General features: G+C 46.2%; 1 protein-coding gene across 1 annotated transcript in view; it reads right to left on the reverse strand.

Moving 5' to 3' along the window:
* Nucleotides 1-189: 189 nt before the first annotated feature.
* rnf157 (ring finger protein 157) overlaps nt 190-17,650 on the reverse strand; it is a 31,729-nt gene continuing 14,268 nt past the window's right edge. Inside the window, exons 10-19 of the mRNA XM_033984349.2 lie at nt 17,088-17,247; nt 16,136-16,248; nt 14,784-15,010; nt 13,307-13,403; nt 11,837-11,945; nt 7,956-8,161; nt 6,938-7,000; nt 6,183-6,231; nt 3,343-3,447; nt 190-359 (exon numbers count right to left, since the gene is read on the reverse strand). Of these exons, the coding sequence (XP_033840240.1) occupies nt 211-359; nt 3,343-3,447; nt 6,183-6,231; nt 6,938-7,000; nt 7,956-8,161; nt 11,837-11,945; nt 13,307-13,403; nt 14,784-15,010; nt 16,136-16,248; nt 17,088-17,247 (1,278 nt within the window). The 3' untranslated portion in view covers nt 190-210. The remainder of the gene's footprint in view (nt 360-3,342; nt 3,448-6,182; nt 6,232-6,937; nt 7,001-7,955; nt 8,162-11,836; nt 11,946-13,306; nt 13,404-14,783; nt 15,011-16,135; nt 16,249-17,087; nt 17,248-17,650) is intronic.

The raw sequence follows: 17,650 nt of genomic DNA on the forward strand, positions 1-17,650 counted from the left end.
TTTATAGGGCAGGAAAAATCCATCCGGTCTGGATTGAGGATCAGGTCTTGATTTTTTTCTTCCTCTTGGATCATGGACAGGTCTTGGACTTGGTCTAGGACTCTGGGTCTCTCCGTTGTCCCGGTTTTTGATCAGACTAGGATTATCGACCATTTTATAGGGCGAGAGAAGTCCACCTGGTCTGGATTTGGACCAGGATTACGGACAGGTCTAAAAGAAAAGGGGTCCTCGTGGTCTTGGTCTAGGACTTTGGGTCTCTCTGTAGTCCTGGTTCTGGTCCAGTCCAGGTTCTTCCAGGTTCAGATTGGAGTTGGAGCTGTGTGTTTGCTCGGGTCTGAAGCCTCCAAGAAACAACAAGTCTGGAATAAAAAGAAAAATATTAGGTTAGTTAACATTTTTTTGAACAATTACTTCATATTAAAAGGTCCCACATTACACAAAAGTCGTGTTATAATGTTATTAATTCATCAAAAACAGACCTGGAGTTGTGTTTTGTTCCATTCACACATGTTTGAGTCACACTTTATTATTAGTCTGTCACATCTCCAAAGATCAAAACGCTCTGTTCCACCTTGTGATGTCATCAAGTGGTATTTTTTCAAATTAACAGCTCCTTTGTACGTTTAGTTCAGTACAGATTTGCAATTCCAGGGTTTAAATGATCCAAATGATTCTAGTGAAGGTGTGTGGAGTTTAAAAACACAGTGGAGCACTTCCTGTATCACCACATGATGACATCACAAGGTGGAACAGAGTGTTTTCAGTTTGAGAGAAGAACTCAGCCTAAATCTGCAGGTTTGTGTGTTAAACATGTGTGAATGAAACAAAAAAAACACAACTCCAGGTCTGTTTGTGACGAGGAAACAACATTAGAACAGATGAGAGAATAGCGTAATTTGGGCCTTTAACATTTATAAAAACATTTAAATAAAAATAGTTTCATATTTACGGTGAATTCACTTTTAATTTTTGAAACGAACCCCTTCAAAACATTCAAAATGGCCGACGCCCGGAGCTACAAGTTTGTTCTGCCAAATCTTCAAAACTGTTTAAAACTTCCAGATTAATAACTGACAAAAATGAGAGGTTTAAAGCTGCACTGTGTAACTTTTCTGACGGATGCTCTGCTATCTGCTCGTCTCCATGGAGATGTTATTGCTTTGCTAGAAACGTTCCACAGTATGGCATTACACGTATCTATTTCCACGAATACAATCAGTTTTTGCCGATAAAAAAAACACTTTGAATAGAAATAAAAAAAGATACGTTTAATTTGACGTGGGACGAAATCAAGATAATCATTAAAACTGACAGTATAAAAATGTTACGGAAATTAATAATGTAATAATTTCACAAGTTCCACATTTAAAGGTACAGTATGTAACTTTTCCGGGGTGATAAGTCGACTGTGGAATTCCATGAAAATAGAAGGTTAAAACATACTTCGGGACATTCTCCATGGAGATAGATACGTTTTAGAGATGGGTTGATATCGGTTCATTCATGTCCGATGCCGATACTGACGGTTTAGAGTCCAGAGAAACCGATGGTCGATATTTTGGAGCCGATATGTCGAACCGATTTAGATTATTTTTCCCCAAATTTTGTCATTTTTTAAGTATTTCAAGCTCCTTTTTTTTTTACCTCAGACCTATAACAGTGAGTTAAAGTGTTAATATGAAGCTTTGAGTGTGTTTTTTAGGCAGCAGATCGACCAAAACAAAATATCGGCCTGTGCTGGAGGTCAAAGGCCGATAACTGATACGCTAACAAGGCCAAATATCGGCTCGATATTGATTTATCTCTAATACGTTTTATATCAAACTGTGGAAGATTACAGCCAAAGAAAGACTGAATAAGAGTCAGGTTTGTGGAGATGCGAGCCCAATCACTGTAAGGACGCATGTTTTTCAGTGCAATAAACACGTAGTACAGTGAAAAAAGTTACACACTGTAGCTTTATATAAGTATTAAGTTGATACAGAAAGTCGCTTTTTTCCGCACAACGTTGTAGTAAAACGTTTAATGCCACTCTGCGGGACACTCCAGGCAACCGTCGCCATGGAGACGAAGCGGACGGCCGACCCTGAGCGCAGAAATGTTACGCAGTGGAGCTTTAACTGTGTGGATGATTCAGTCTGTTCCGGTTTTGTCTCCATACCTATTCCTCAATGTGCACTGGGCAGGACTCCTCACCGGCTGAGTCCAGACACAACCAGGGGTTTATGGAAGGAGACAAGGAAAGGAGACAAGGAAAGGAAATAAGGAAGGGAGGAGAGAGGACAAAACGAGAGAAACAGGACACGTTTACGACACAAGATTTAACCACGAGATCTAACGCACAAGATACAACCGGAGGACGCGGGGGAAGGAAGGGGGATGGAAGGGGGTGAGCAGCCAGGAAGCAGGAACAAGAGCGACATTCAAACATTTAACACAAACACGACGTGAAATACACAAGAAAACACCCGAACGAAAGGACAAACGAGTATTTACACGGACACACACACGCGGCGGCGCTGTGTTCAAAAGGAAAAAGCAGCAGCACGTGTAAGGAGGAAGTGGGCACGGACAGGGGTCAAAGGTCAAATGCGCAGCCACAAAGACAAGACAATATCAAAAAAAAATTTTGGGGGGGATTTTCTGAAATGTTGGAGTTAAAGCAGCACGTTTGTGAAGTTAACAGCGTTTTGTTTGTTTTTTTGTAATAAATGAGTTTAAAGGAGCAGGTAACTGGGTCAAATGCAGAGGTGAATTTCTGTACGGGGACAAAAAAGTGTACTTTAAACTTAACTTTAATTAACTGGAGTATTTGATGTTGTTTTTGTTTTTTTTTAATCTCTAAGTGGACATTTACAAACGTGCAAATTCTCAACCAAGAGACAAGGTGATGTGAAGTTTTTTTTTAAATTTAAAACAATTTCAAAAACTATTTAAAACAAAGTAAAACAAAGAAGTGAAACAAAATACAAAAGAGTGTTGTGTAAAAACGACGCACAAACTGACACAAACTCAAAGCGTTTAACCAAAAATGCATTTCTGGTTCTATTTTAGATTAAATTTCATAAATGTGTCAGATTTTCAAGCAATAATCTGTGAAATATTGTTTGCACGGTGAGCGTTAAGAGAAAAAAAGAAAATATATTTTAAAATGTAAATATATTTTTTTTTCAGTCTCGATCATTTTAAGCGTGTCGTGATAAAAAAAACAGTGCTGCTTTAACACATTCTTGTTTCGTTCATGCAGTTTCAGTCACTTTTTAAGCATCCTCGTCTAAGCCCCGCCCCTGCAGCCTCATGCCTCGCCCTGATTGGTCCGTGTAGTGGGAGGGTGCCACTCACCGGCGAATCGCGCGTCAGCTTGAGCTTGCTCATTGTCCAATCCCAAAGAGGGCGTGTCACAGCCCTGATTGTTATTGGCCAGCTCTGCACAGCGGGTCCGCCCACCTGCAAGCGAGGTTAAAGGTCAAACAGAGCAGCCAGAAGCAGGGGTCGTGGAGGGGTCGTGGGGAGGGGGGGGGGGGGGGGGGGGGGGGGGGTCATGGGGTCAAACTGGAGATGTGAAAAATGAAAATATGAACGCAGCATGACGATTCACATTCAGTTTTCCGATTCATCTTTAATGTTTTTTTGTCTGATGATTTTTAAAGACGCCCAAACGCAGACGCGGGAAGAGTCCAGTTTGCACCTGCAGAGACTGAAGCGGATCCTGAAATAAACAAAACACGACGTACGGGGCGACATCCTACAGACTCTGAGGTGGTAAGACACTTCTGTAGCCACAGCCGCCCTGGGACAGACCGACAGAAGTGAGGCTGCCAATCTGCGAAACCAACCACACACACCACAAACACACTAGGCAATGAGGATGAAGTGTTTTTGCCCAAAGACGCAACAGTAAAAGCCGAAGTTACTGAAGAAAAAGTTGTGGGAGTGAAGACGTTTGTCCGCTTCTTCAGTTCTGGTCAGATTCCTGCTGGACACCGTTTTATATCTGTGTGACGGGAGGAGCTAACGACTCTGAAACTCGTGTGAACTGAGCCTGAGACCTACTTAGCATCATCATTCAGCCTAAACGAGCCGACCCGCTCGCTCCATCGTTCTTTGTTTCCTTTGTTTGCTTTGGGTCTAGGGGTGGGATTATGAATCGGAGATAAATCATGTCTCAGGCCCCGTTCCTCTCAAACCTTTTCTTTTCCTCTGGCTCAGATCTGAACCTCACTGTCTTCAAAGGAGGTTAGAGTCTTTGAGATGGCGATGAACAGCAGACTGCGGTCCTGAGCTGCTCTTGTCCTCTTTTTTTTTTTTTGTTCTCTTAGATCAGGGGTGTCCAAACTTTTCTCATTAAGGGCCACATATAAAAACACAGACAAAGCTGAGGGCCGACTGAGGGCCATAAACTGGTCACCGATACAGCGAATACTTCAAATCTGCGTTGTTATTATTATTATAAGTTTAGACTGAACCACTAGACCTTTATTCACGCTCACATCCTCAACGAGACACATTCAATATTTGATAAAGGCTTGTTAAAGTAGATTTTCAGAAATGTACAATAAAAAGTACTGTTTAAGGTAACGTGGGACAATTCACCTGGAAGCTTGAGGGCCAACAAAAATTGGTCTGCGGGCCACGATTGGTCCCCGGGCCACAGTTTGGGCACGCCTGTCTTAGCTCTACAGAGGGTCCATTTTGGAAATCCACAGCCAAGGCCACAAAAAATATAATATGACGGACACTGAACTGTTTCTGCGTAACTGTGAGATGCAGATGCGTGGACCCGGTTTACGGTTAACGTCTCTGTAAATACTTGGCCTCCAGCGCCTCCTGCGGGTGTAAATGTGTCGTTTCTGCTGCTGATCTGTCTCTACGTACCAGCTTTGAAACCGCAGAACTCTCCTGTCATTGGCGTGCTCCTCACAAGCTGGCATCTGATTGGCTTCCGCGTGTGATTTGCGATCGGCGCGACGTCCCAGAGCGCGACCCAATCCTGCGCTTCCACCTGCGGCCGCCGCGCCCTCAAAAGGACCCGCCCCCTGCCACTCTGCGCTGCCGGATTCTGTCTATGAACCGCACCTGTGACCTACACCTGTGAAACTGTTAAACGTCTAATCTTGTCAAATCTAGAAACCTGCAGCACTTTGAATTAGTCTTGATATTGTTTTGTTTTGTTCTTTATGTTGCACCAGTTTTGAAACTCGTTGAGCCATCCTTTGCTATTTTAGTCTACGTTTATGACAATTACAACACTTTCATTTACTTTATAATCAAAAGAGCCGCTTATTATTTAACCTTTTTTACAGCCAGGGTCGTGTTCCTTCCTTTCTACCCAAGAAAATGGTCTATTCACGTGAAACAAACCTCTATATTTTCCCTCTCAAACTCGGCCGTTAGAACGTCGGAACCGGGCCACAATGTTCAACGCGTTTCATTTCTTTCATAAACCGTGATTCTCCCGTGAAACCCCTGCCCTCCGTCTGAAATGATGACATCAAACTCTTCGGTGTCATGAAAGCAAACTGTTTATCCAACATATAGAGCCCATAGCCGTTAGCCGTTAGCCGTTAGCATGAGTTGAGCATGAGCGCTGTGCAGATGGTCGACACGCCGGGCGATGCCAAAGCTAAAAATAAACCTGATTTGTGGAGAAACAGTGAGAGAAAGCGCCATGAGAGAGAGAGAGATGAAGACAGGAGAGAGGAGGAGGAGGAGGAGGACGAGTTCAAAACAAGCTACATAAATATTTGATACGTAAATCATTTAAAGGTACAGTATGTAACTTTCTGGAAGCGGCACATCACCCGCGGGATTCCATGGAAACAGACGGTTAAAACCATTTTCCACAGAGACGGACACGTTTTTATGACATTTTGTGGAAGATTACAGCTAAAGGAACGACATTTCCATGGAAACCGGCAGGAGAGTCAGGTTTGTGGAGATGCAACAAAAACAACCAAGATGAAACACGTCGATTTTAGTCTATTTTAGTCTGTTTTGGCCTAAATGTTACATACTGTGGCTTTAAATGTGTTTTAGCATAGCCATGGACCGTAGTAGATGTTTATTCCGCCCTCTAGTGGACAGTTGGAGGCATCTCTAAAAAAAATGGCAAGGACTTAAACGTGAGCACAACAACGTTTAAAAAGCTTCGTAAAGGAGTCGAGCTGCTGGAGGAGAGTTACCTTTGCCGTTTGAATTCGAGGAGCAGTCTTCTTCTGTCACGTCATTTCCCTGAAAAGAAACACGAAAAACAAAAATGAATTAAAAAAAAAAAACTGATTTAAAAAACAATTTCATAAAGTCACAGTCATTTTCTAATCATTTAAATGGACACTGTGCACTGCTATTGCTTTGCCTGGAATGCTCCACAGAGACAAGACCCATGGTACAGGTCCGATCTGTGGAGAGGCGAGCCCACTTACAGTAGGAATACACGTTTTTAAACAGAAAAGTTACACAGTGCATCTTTAAAACCAGTAAAATATATCATAAAGGAGAGTAACATTTCTAAATCCTAACATTAAATCAATGTAAAGTGGAGCGGTACGTTCTGGAAGCAAAAAGCCTGTTTATTTATGTATTTTTAACATTTTTTCCTGATATTTTGAACAGTAATATGAATTTTATCTCTTATCGTTCAATATATGAAGCTGGAACAATATTTTTGGGGGTCACTATTTATCGTGTGGACTTTTTCTTTGCACTACAGGAACATTTTTGGTATTTTTTTTGACTTTATTATAAGATTTGAGCAGTAAAAGGTTGAGTTAATAACTTTTATGACTCATTACAGACGCAAACTAACGACTAAAGTGTTTCATTTTGACAATATTATACATTTAGAGTCGTTTTTGTGGTTTAAATCTGCTCTTTGGTGTTCGTGTCACTGGCCTCGTTTTGAAACAGATTTGTTCTTATGGACAAACGAACGACCCACCTCTGAATCCTGCTCCTCGACCACGGCTAAAGAATAATTCTGCTCCGGTTCAACGAGAAAATCCTGGACAAAAAAACAACAAAAGGAAAAAAAAAATATCATTCATTCTTTTCATTTTCCAGTTTTGTCATAATTTCTTCCATTTTTTTGTCTCATTATTATGCAGAATTTTATAGATAAAAACACATTTAGCTTCAAAGGAATGAATCCTACATGTGGATGCGGAACAGTTTGTATGAATAAAACTTCAAACATTATGAGACTTTATAAAAATCAGCCTGTTTATAGTTTTATTATAGACAATTAAAGGCCCAAGCAGGAAATCGACTGGACCGATATCATGGAACTAATATCCGATCCAACTATCAGTGGATCCCTAAATATTTAGCTTGGAATAGAAATATACATTGAAACAGGTCCAAAGATTGAGACTTACAAACAAAATAAATGCAATCTTTAAAAAAAACTAAAAAAAAAACCAAAAAAGAAAGTAAAATATATAAAAAAATATTATTATTATTATTATTATTATTATTATTATTATTATTTAATTTGTATTTATTTATTTATTTATTATTATTTAATTTGTATTTATTTATTTATTTAGTTAGTTATTATTATTATTATTATTTATGTATTTATTTATTTATTATTATTATTATTATTATTATTATTATTATTATTTATGTATTTATTTATTTAGTTATTTATTATTATTATTATTATTATTATTATTATTATTATTATTGTTATTATTATTTATGTATTTATTTATTATTATTATTATTATTATTATTATTATTATTATTTATGTATTTATTTATTTATTTAGTTATTTATTATTATTATTATTATTATTATTATTATTATTATTATTATTATTTATTTAGTTATTTATTTATTTATTTATTTTTTATTATTATTGTTTATTTTTCAGCAGACACACCATTTGAATGCATAATTTCCAAAGTACCAAAGCTGCCATGTTTCCAGCTACAGTAACCTCCTCCTCTTTTACCTCGTCCTGCTGAGACGGCCCGCGCTCGCTGTCCATGGGCGCGTCCTGGAGCTCCTCCGCCCCCTCGTCGATCACCGCCTCGGGGTCGGGGGCGGCGAGGTAGGACCCGGACATGGAGGAGAGCGTGTCCGTGCTGATGTGGGAGTGCTGGGAGTGAGACGAGGCCATGGACATGACAGACTGGGCCAGGCTACAGCTCACGGGCTCTGGGGACGAGGAGAGGGACAGAGGAGAGGGACAGAGGAGAGAGACAGAGGAGAGGGACAGAGGAGAGGGACAGAGGGACAGAGGAGAGGGACAGAGGAGAGGGACAGAGGAGAGAGACAGAGGAGAGAGACAGAGGAGAGAGACAGAGGAGAGGGACAGAGGAGAGAGACAGAGGAGAGGGACAGAGGAGAGGGACAGAGGAGAGGGACAGAGGAGAGGGACAGAGGAGAGAGACAGAGGAGAGGGACAGAGGGCTCGAGGTTAGCCGGGTCAGGTGGTTTATAGACCTGTCACATGAATAATACGTCCACTTATTCTTCTATAAATGAAAGATGGAACATTAAACGCCCTCTACACATTTTTTTTCCCGTGTATCTGAGCAAAATGGGTCTTGCTGCATTTGATTCTATATATAAATGGACATAGCTAACCTGCTAGCCGCCACAACGCGCTTCCAGCTTCATCTACTCTGTACCTGCTGCTGTCAGACTCGTCATTTTGGTCTTAAATGTTCCGTATTAACCCGCTCTACATGATCCTGGGGTTTTTATTTCGCTTTTGTGTCCGTAAATCAAGATATGAACATTAAAAACAGACAAATCAGGCGTCTTCTCTCCCCGAGGTCGCTCCTGCTAGCGTTAGCAACAGGTTTGATTGACAGCGTTGCTAAGCGCCTGGTCCCTGCCAAACCAGAGGTGCGGGAAGAGGCGTTACCTTCAACAGACTCGCTCCTGATTGGCTCTTTGGTTGCTATGATACTCGCCGTTGGAATTCCAAATATGAAGCTCAGCTCTAAACTCGCTGCTATACCTGCTCCGGCCTCGATGAGCTTCATTTGACTGAAGCTGAACGCTGTGGGTGACGTCACGCTCACTCAGTCCTGGTTTAGTCCTGTTTCAGTCCTGTTTTAGTCCTGTTTTAGTCCTGGTTTAGTCCTGTTTTAGTCCTGTTTTAGTCCTGGTTTAGTCCTGTTTTAGTCCTGTTTCAGTCCTGTTTCAGTCCTGTTTCAATCCTGTTTCAGTCCTGTTTCAGTCCAGTTTTAGTCCTGTTTCAGTCCTGTTTCAGTCCTGTTTTAGTCCTGGTTCAGTCCAGTTTTAGTCCTGGTTTAGTCCTGTTTCAGTCCTGTTTTAGTCCAGTTTTAGTCCTGTTTCAGTCCAGTTTCAGTCCTGATTCAGTCCTACAGTACAGATTTATTACATAAGCAGCTCTTTAAGTCAAAAATGTCTGTGGTTTCTGCTTCGAATTAGAAAATCTTTTATTTTCCGGTGATCAGGAAGTGCGCAGTTATCATGCTATTTGTCGTTAGCCTTAAAGTAACAGCAAAACTCCGCTCTCGTCTCTGAAAGTTGTGAAAACATAGAATAACTTCAGACGTTATTCTATATATTTAAAATGAACTCGTGTCAACCCAAGCGTTCCATATTTCCAGCTTCAGATCTGGAAGTTTTTAAATAGTAAATCAAAACAAAATTCCTAACGCGGGAATATAATCTGGAGACATAATCCTGAGACTCGTGTTCTTGTCCCAAACAGAGACGGGCGCAGCTCTGAGGCGCAGCGGAATCATCAAATATTCATGAAACTCAAACGTCTGCAGCTCGGGACAAAAACAAAAACACATCTCCGTATCAGAGCGAGGAGCACGGACAACTCCCCCCGTACGACTGTGGCCCGGGGGGTGCAGCCAACGCCCCGGAACCAGAGGGTTGTTGAGGGCGGTCCCACGTCCACGTGTCCTTCACAAACCTCATCTAGACGCTTTGGATTTGTGATTTTCAGATCCTAGAATAGAGCTAGTTTCAGTCCTGGTTTAGTCCTGTTTTAGTCCTGTTTCAGTCCTGGTTTAGTCCTGGTTTAGTCCTGGTTTAGTCCTGGCTTAGTCCTGGCTTAGTCCTGGTTTAGTCCTGCTTTAGTCCAGTTTTAGTCCTGTTTTAGTCCTGGTTCAGTCCTGGTTTAGTCCTGTTTCAGTCCTGGTTTAGTCCTGTTTCAGGCCTGGTTTAGTCCTGTTTTAGTCCTGGTTCAGTCCTGTTTTAGTCCTGTTTCAGTCCAGTTTTAGTCCTGCTTTCCTGTTTTCCAAATAATGTTTAAAAAAGACTTGCAAACTTAAGTGAAACTGAAGTACCGTAGTTTCCTCCACAAACAACAAAACATCCGCACAGAAAATGATTCGAGAGTTTCATCTCCGAGCTCAAAGACTCCAGCGGGATACGGCAGCGAAGGGACCGCACACCGCAAGCTAACGTCATGAAATTAACGTCACCTGTTTCCTGTTTCCGCTCAAACTTTAAGCCTCTAAATCGCTCCACAGATCAGACGATTGCACTTCGGCTTTAGACACGAGTCAAAACTGTGTCATTATTAGCGAAATGCGGCGCAACGATTCAGCTAAACGCTTTTAACGCGCGGAAAACTGCAGAAAAACGACGCAGGATGTAGAGGCGCCATCGCTAATCTGCAGCAGCTTCAGCCTGATCGTCGCCGCGTGGCTGTAAACAGACACGTTTCTTTAAAAAAAAACAAAAAACGCTTCAAACTGGATTAAAATCGCTGTTTTTTGTTGTTTTTTTGGACTGGGCGTCGTTTTTTTTTACGTCGGACAAATTCTAACGGAAAACGCGGACGAGAATGAAAGAGTGGCGAAGTCGTCTTTGAATCATTTCTGCTGTTTCCTGAGTTTGTATCTCGCTCCTCCGTATCCGTCGACCATCTGCGCCTGACGCTCTGTTTTTATTTTATTTTTTTTTTTATTGGCTGTTGCCGTGGCGATGTGACAGAATCGCTCAAACGCAACGCACACGAGGAGAACGGCGGCGGCTTAAAAATGACAAACGAAATTGGGAGAAGCGCGTTTTTTTTGTGGTTTATTCTGCATAAACAAACATGTCCTGGATGTGTCTGTGCGTCAGATGCCCTCCCTGTGTGTGTCAGATGCCCTCCCTGTGTGTCAGATGCCCTCCCTGTGCGTCAGATGCCCTCCCTGTGTGTCAGATGCCCTCCCTGTGTGCGTCAGATGCCCTCCCTGTGTGTCAGATGCCCTCCCTGTGCGTCAGATGCCCTCCCTGCGTGTGTCAGATGCCCTCCCTGTGTGTGTCAGATGCCCTCCCTGTGCGTCAGATGCCCTCCCTGTGCGTCAGATGCCCTCCCTGTGCGCGTCAGATGCCCTCCCTGTGTGTCAGATGCCCTCCCTGTGTGCGTCAGATGCCCTCCCTGTGCGTCAGATGCCCTCCCTGTGTGCGTCAGATGCCCTCCCTGTGTGCGTCAGATGCCCTCCCTGCGTGTGTCAGATGCCCTCCCTGTGCGTCAGATGCCCTCCCTGCGTGTGTCAGATGCCCTCCCTGCGTGTGTCAGATGCCCTCCCTGTGCGTCAGATGCCCTCCCTGTGTGTCAGATGCCCTCCCTGTGTGTCAGATGCCCTCCCCGTGCGTCAGATGCCCTCCCTGTGCACGTCAGATGCCCTCCCTGTGTGTCAGATGCCCTCCCTGTGCGCGTCAGATGCCCTCCCTGTGCGTCAGATGCCCTCCCTGAAATCTGATTTTTGTCTCAGTTTGTCACTTCAGGTTTAAATGTTTTGAGCAGAATCCGGCGCTCGATCATCTCGCCGCTTTACGATACGTTTCTTCCGTTGCCGTGGCGCCCAGCCCCGTGTCCCGTGACGCAGCTTTACGCAGCTTTACCTTCGGGGGAGGTGATGGTGGAGGAGAGGGGGGTCCCGGTGCAGCTCGACTGGTCTATGGCTCCAGAGGAAGACAGGGTCACGTTCTCACTGTCGGGAGTAGCACCGCTCTGAAAGGACACGTCCAAATGAGTCAGATGCCCTCCCAGAGTCTCATATCCCAGTGAAACCATGGAATCTTAAAGGAGGAGGAGAGAGAGGAGGAGAGAGGAGGAGAGAGGAGGAGGGGAGGAGGAGGAGAGAGGAGGAGGGGAGGAGGAGGAGAGAGAGGAGGAGAGAGGAGGAGGGGAGGAGGAGGAAAGTGAGGAGGAGAGGAGGAGGAGAGAGGAGGAGGAGAGAGAGGAGGAAAGTGAGGAGTAGAGGAGGAGGAGAGAGGAGGAGGAGAGAGAGGAGAGAGGAGAAAGAGAGGAGGAGAGAGGAGGATGAGGAAAGAGAGGAGGAGGAAAGGAGGAGGAGGAGAGAAAGGAGGAGGGAGGAGAGAGGAGGAGAGAGGAGGAGGAGAGAGAGGAGGAGAGAGAGGAGGAGGGAGGAGAGAGGAGGAGAGAGGAGGAGGAGAGAGGAGGAGGAGGAGGAGAGAGAGGAGGAGAGAGAGGAGGAGAGAGGAGGAAGAGAGGAGGAGAGAGGAGGAGGAGAGGAGGAGGAGAGGAGGTGAGAGGAGGAAGAGAGGAGGAGGAGAGAGGAGGAGGAGAGAGGAGGAGAGGAGGAGGAGGAAAGAGAGGAGGAGAGGAGGAGGAGAGAGAGGAGGAGGAGGAAAGAGAGGATGAGAGAGGAGGAGAGAGTTGAGAGGAGGAGGAGACGAGGAGGAGAGGAGGAAGAGAGGAGGAGGAGAGAGGAGGAGAGGAGGAGGAGGAAAGAGAGGAGGAGGGGAGAGAGGAGAGAGAGAGGAGGATGAAGAGGAAAGAGGAGAGAAGAGGAGGAGGAGGAGAGATGAGTGAGGAGAGAGAGAGGAGGAGAGAGGAGACAGGAGGAGGAAGAGGAGAGGAGAGAGAAGGACGAAGAGGAGGAGAGGAGGAGGAGAGAGGAGAGGAGAGAGAAAGATGAAGAGGAGGAGGAAGAGAGAGGAGAGAAAGAGAGAAAAAGAGGAGAGAGAGAGAGGTGGAGAGAGAAGGAGAGGAGAAGAGAAAGGAGAGAGGAGGAGAGAGGAGAGAAAGATGAAGAGGAGGAGGAAGAGAGAGCAGAGAGAGTCGAGTCTCACATCCCAATGAAACGGCGAAACGTTCTGCACCGACGAAGGTTTGAACTTTGTGTTTAAACGAGAGAGAAATGTGAGAAAATGTAAACGCCCGTGTGAGAAAAGTGTATAAAGTGTATAAAGTGTATAAAGTGTGTGGTGAGGGGTTTTACAGACAAAAACAGAGAGAATAATGTAAAAAATAAACCTGATACTTCGTGGATTTCATTTATTGCGAGTTATTTGGGCCGTGTATATTTGAGTTGGTCGCAGTAAAAGTATCAGTACTGCTGTATTTACTTCTCTCTGACTGGCGGCCATCTTGTGCGCTCCGTTCTCAGACTCGGAGCTCTTCTCGTCATCTTCCTGCAGCACTGAGGAATTCTGGGAAAGAGACCTAAAAATGGACGACAAAAACACGGATCGGATTTAAAACATATCAGTAACATAATCCCACCAAACGCCGCACACGCTGTAATGGACTTTAATGCACTTTCTCCGTCCACGCTGCGTTTGTGCGGTAAAGCAACTCTCTGGGGCTTTACGACACGGTTTATTTGAGGTTTTTTGGTAAAAAATTGGTAAAAATGTTCAAATTAAAACTGCATTTGAGAAGAGGGAGTGGATTAAGTTTGTCTAGTGAGTTATTTTAATAGATTCTTGTCGTTTTTCCTGGTGGAGGCAGGACGACAGCGCCATCTGCAGTCCGGCAGTATCTCGCGAGACTGTGAACCGGGACGAGGGGGGCCTTTTTACTCTCACACACCCGTCGGACTGCAGATGGCGCTGTCGTCCTGCCTCTACCGGTAGAAAAACAGCGCCAAAATCTGTTTAAATGAGCTGACTGGACACGCCACTGTAACATCATGTGACCACTGTGAGGCGCTAGTGAGCCGTCCAAACTGTCAGGGATTAAAACAGAATAAACCTGGGTCTGGTCAATACTAAAAGTCTTTATCATTGTTTTGAAACTGGGACATACATTTTGCAGCACTGGGACATGCTCAGGGACAGAACTGTCCAATCAGAGATACACAGACAGACTTCCCCCTCCCCAGACACTTCCTAGAGGAGCAGTGACTCTACTCCGAGCTCATCGTCCTATTTATGTGATGCATCCAGACCATGGAGTGAAAGCTAAGCAATTTATTCCAGCTCTAAACCAGGACTAAACCAGATCTAAACCAGGTCTAAACCAGGTCTAAACCAGGTCTTAACCAGGTCTAAACCAGGACTAAACCAGGACTAAACCAGATCTAAACCAGGTCTAAACCAGGTCTAAACCAGGACTAAACCAGGACTAAACCAGGTCTAAACCAGGACTAAACCAGATCTAAACCAGGTCTAAACCAGGTCTAAACCAGGACTAAACCAGGACTAAACCAGGTCTAAACCAGGACTAAACCAGGACTAAACCAGGTCTAAACCAGGTCTAAACCAGATCTAAACCAGGTCTAAACCAGGACTAAACCAGGTCTAAACCAGATCTAAACCAGGACTAAACTAGGACTAAACAAGGACTAAACCAGGACTAAATCAGGACTAAACAAGGACTAAACCAGGACTAAGTCAGATCTAAACCAGGTCTAAACCAGGACTAAACCAGGACTAAATCAGGACTAAATCAGGACTAAACCAGGACTAAACCAGGACTAAACCAGGACTAAACCAGGACTAAACCAGATCTAAACCAGGACTAAACCAGGTCCAATTCAGGACTTCCCAAGACCTAACCTCATCTACAGTGACATAATCCTGCAGTCCCCCTGGTACTCACTTGGAGGCGCTCTTCTTGAGTTTGGCCCCCTGGCTGGAGGCGCTGTGGTCCGGGGGGGAGTGGGAGCGTCCCGTGCCCAGCTGAGGCTCACTGTTGTAGGGGGGCAGAGCGGCCGGGGTCTGGCTGGTTCCACAGAGTCCTGGAGCTCCAGACGACGAGGTCAGAGGCCCATTCAGAGCCTCAAGAAGAGACACGGCCTCGTACCCCGGAGGAATGTGCTCCGACGCCTGGGAGGAGGAGGAGGAGGAGAGGAGGAGGAGAGAGGAGAGGAGGAGAGAGGAGGAGGAGAGAGGAGAGGAGGAGGAGGAGAGGGGGAGAGAGGGGGAGAGAGGAGGAGAGGAGAGAGAGGAGAAGAGAGGAGGGGGAGAGGAGGAGGAGAAGGAGAGGAGAGGGAGAGAGGGAGAGGAGAGGGGGAGAGGCGGAGAAGGAGGAGAGGAGAGGGGGAGAGAGGAGAGGAGAGGAGGAGGAGGAGGAGAGGGGGAGAGAGGGAGAGGAGAGGGGGAGAGAGGAGAGAGGAGGAGGAGGAGGAGAGAGGAGGAGAAGGAGGAGAGAGGAGGAGGGGGGAGAGAGGGAGAGGAGAGGGGGAGAGAGGATAGAAGCAGGAGGAGCACGAGAGAGGAGAGGAGGAGAGGAGGAGGAGAGGAGGAGAGAGGAAGAGGAGGAGGAGAGGGGGAGAGGAGGAGGAGAAGGAGAGGAGAGGGGGAGAGTGGAGAGGAGGGGGAGAGAGGGAGAGAGAGGAGGAGGAGGAGAGGAGCAGAGAGAGGAGAAGAGAGGAGGGGGAGAGGAGGAGGAGCAGGAGAGAGGAGAGAGAGGAGGAGAGAGGAGAAGAGGAGCAGGAGGAGGAGGAGAGGAGAGAGGAGGAGAAGAGGGGAGAAGAATGGGGGAGAGACAGAGAGGAAGAGGAGGAGGAGAGGAAAGAGAAAGAGGAAGAAGAGAGAGACAGGAATAAGAGGAGGAGGAGAGAGGAGGAGAAAGGATGAGGTGGAAGAGGAGGTGGAGGAGAGAGGAAAACATACATTTAAACACTTTGTCTTTTCTCTTTAATATCGAAGACAAACTGTTCGACATTTGGGAAACAAATAAAACAACATCATGTATTTTTGAAACTGACTGTAAAATATTTGACAAATAAAAAGAATATTTTGTAAAAGTTTCCTCCAGTACTACTACTACTACTACTACTACTACTACTACTACTACTACTACTACTACTACTACTACTACTACTACTACTACTGGCTCAGTGTTCATTGAGTTTGAACATGGTGTGGGTGCTGGTGGGGTCAGATTATCAGTCTCTTTTCAGTCTGTCCCAGGGCGGCTGTGACACGAGGCCCCGCCCCGCTCCTCACCGACGTGTCCTCTGAGTCGGACGTCTGGGACGTGATGACGGCGTTGAAGCTCGTGGGCGTCACAGGACTCAGCTTCTTCCTCATGGCTCTGATCTGCAGCAGCGCCCGGAACGCTGGAAAAACAGAACACGTATGAGATCAACTCCTCTGACCCTCTGCTCCTCTGACCCTCTGCTCCTCTGACCCTCTGCTCCTCTGACCCTCTGCTCCTCTGACCCTCTGCTCCTCTGCTCCTCTGACCCTCTCCTCTGCTCCTCTGACCCTCTGCTCCTCTGACCCTCTGCTCCTCTGACCCTCTGCTCCTCTGACCCTCTGCTCCTCTGACCCTCTCCTCTGCTCCTCTGACCCTCTGCTCCTCTGCTCCTCTGACCCTCTGCTCCTCTGACCCTCTGCTCCTCTAACCCTCTCCTCCTCTGACCCTCTGCTCCTCTGACCCTCTGCTCCTCTGACCCTCTCCTCTGCTCCTCTGCTCCTCTGCCCCTCTGCTCCTCTGACCCTCTCCTCTGCTCCTCTGCCCCTCTGCTCCTCTGCCCCTCTGCTCCTCTGACCCTCTGCTCCTCTGACCCTCTGCTCCTCTGACCCTCTGCTCCTCTAACCCTCTCCTCCTCTAACCCTCTCCTCCTCTGCTCCTCTCTTTGCTCTTGTATATTCCGTGTGACTTGTGTGTATGTGCTGTGAGTTGTGTGTATGTGGGGTGAGTTGTGTGTATGTGGGGTGAGTTGTGTGTATGTGGGGTGAGTTGTGTGTATGTGGGGTGAGTTGTGTGTATGTGGGGTGAGTTGTGTGTATGTGGGGTGAGTTGTGTGTATGTGGGGTGAGTTGTGTGTATGTGGTGTGAGTTGTGTGTATGTGGGGTGAGTTGTGTGTATGTGGGGTGAGTTGTGTGTATGTGGGGTGAGTTGTGTGTATGTGGGGTGAGTTGTGTGTATGTGTGTGAGTTGCAGTTCCTCACGCAGCCTGCAGATGGGGCAGCAGTTGGCCTGGTAGCGGAGCGTGTCTGCGCAGGCGTTACACAAACACAGGTGTCGACACGGAAGGATCAGAGTGTCACGCACATCAGACAGACACACAACACACTCTGCACTGTTATCACTGATCTCATCCTCCGACACCTGCAGAGGGAGGAGGAGAGGGAGGAGAGGGGGAGAGGGAGAGGGGGAGGAGAGGGGGAGGAGAGGGGGGGAGAGAGGAGGAGAGGGGGAGGAGAGAGAGAGAGGGAGAGAGGGGGAGAGAGAGAGGAGGAGAGAGGGGGAGAGAGGGGGAGAGGGGGAGAGGGAGAGAGAGGGAGGGAGAGAGGGACAGAGAGAGAGAGGGAGAGAGAGAGGAGGAGGAGAGAGAGGGAGAGAGAGAGAGGGAGAGAGGGGGAGAGAGAGAGGAGAGAGAGGAGGAGAGAGGGAGAGAGAGAGGGGGGGAGAGAGAGGAGGAGAGAGGGGGAGAAACAGCAAGAGAGGGAGAGAAGTAGAGGGGGGAGAGAGGAGGACGTTAGTAAATATAAAGCAAATATACGTCTGTATT

The sequence above is a fragment of the Periophthalmus magnuspinnatus genome, chromosome 19 (genome assembly GCF_009829125.3).
Source record: "Periophthalmus magnuspinnatus isolate fPerMag1 chromosome 19, fPerMag1.2.pri, whole genome shotgun sequence".
In the NCBI taxonomy this organism is placed as follows: Eukaryota; Metazoa; Chordata; class Actinopteri; order Gobiiformes; family Gobiidae; genus Periophthalmus; species Periophthalmus magnuspinnatus.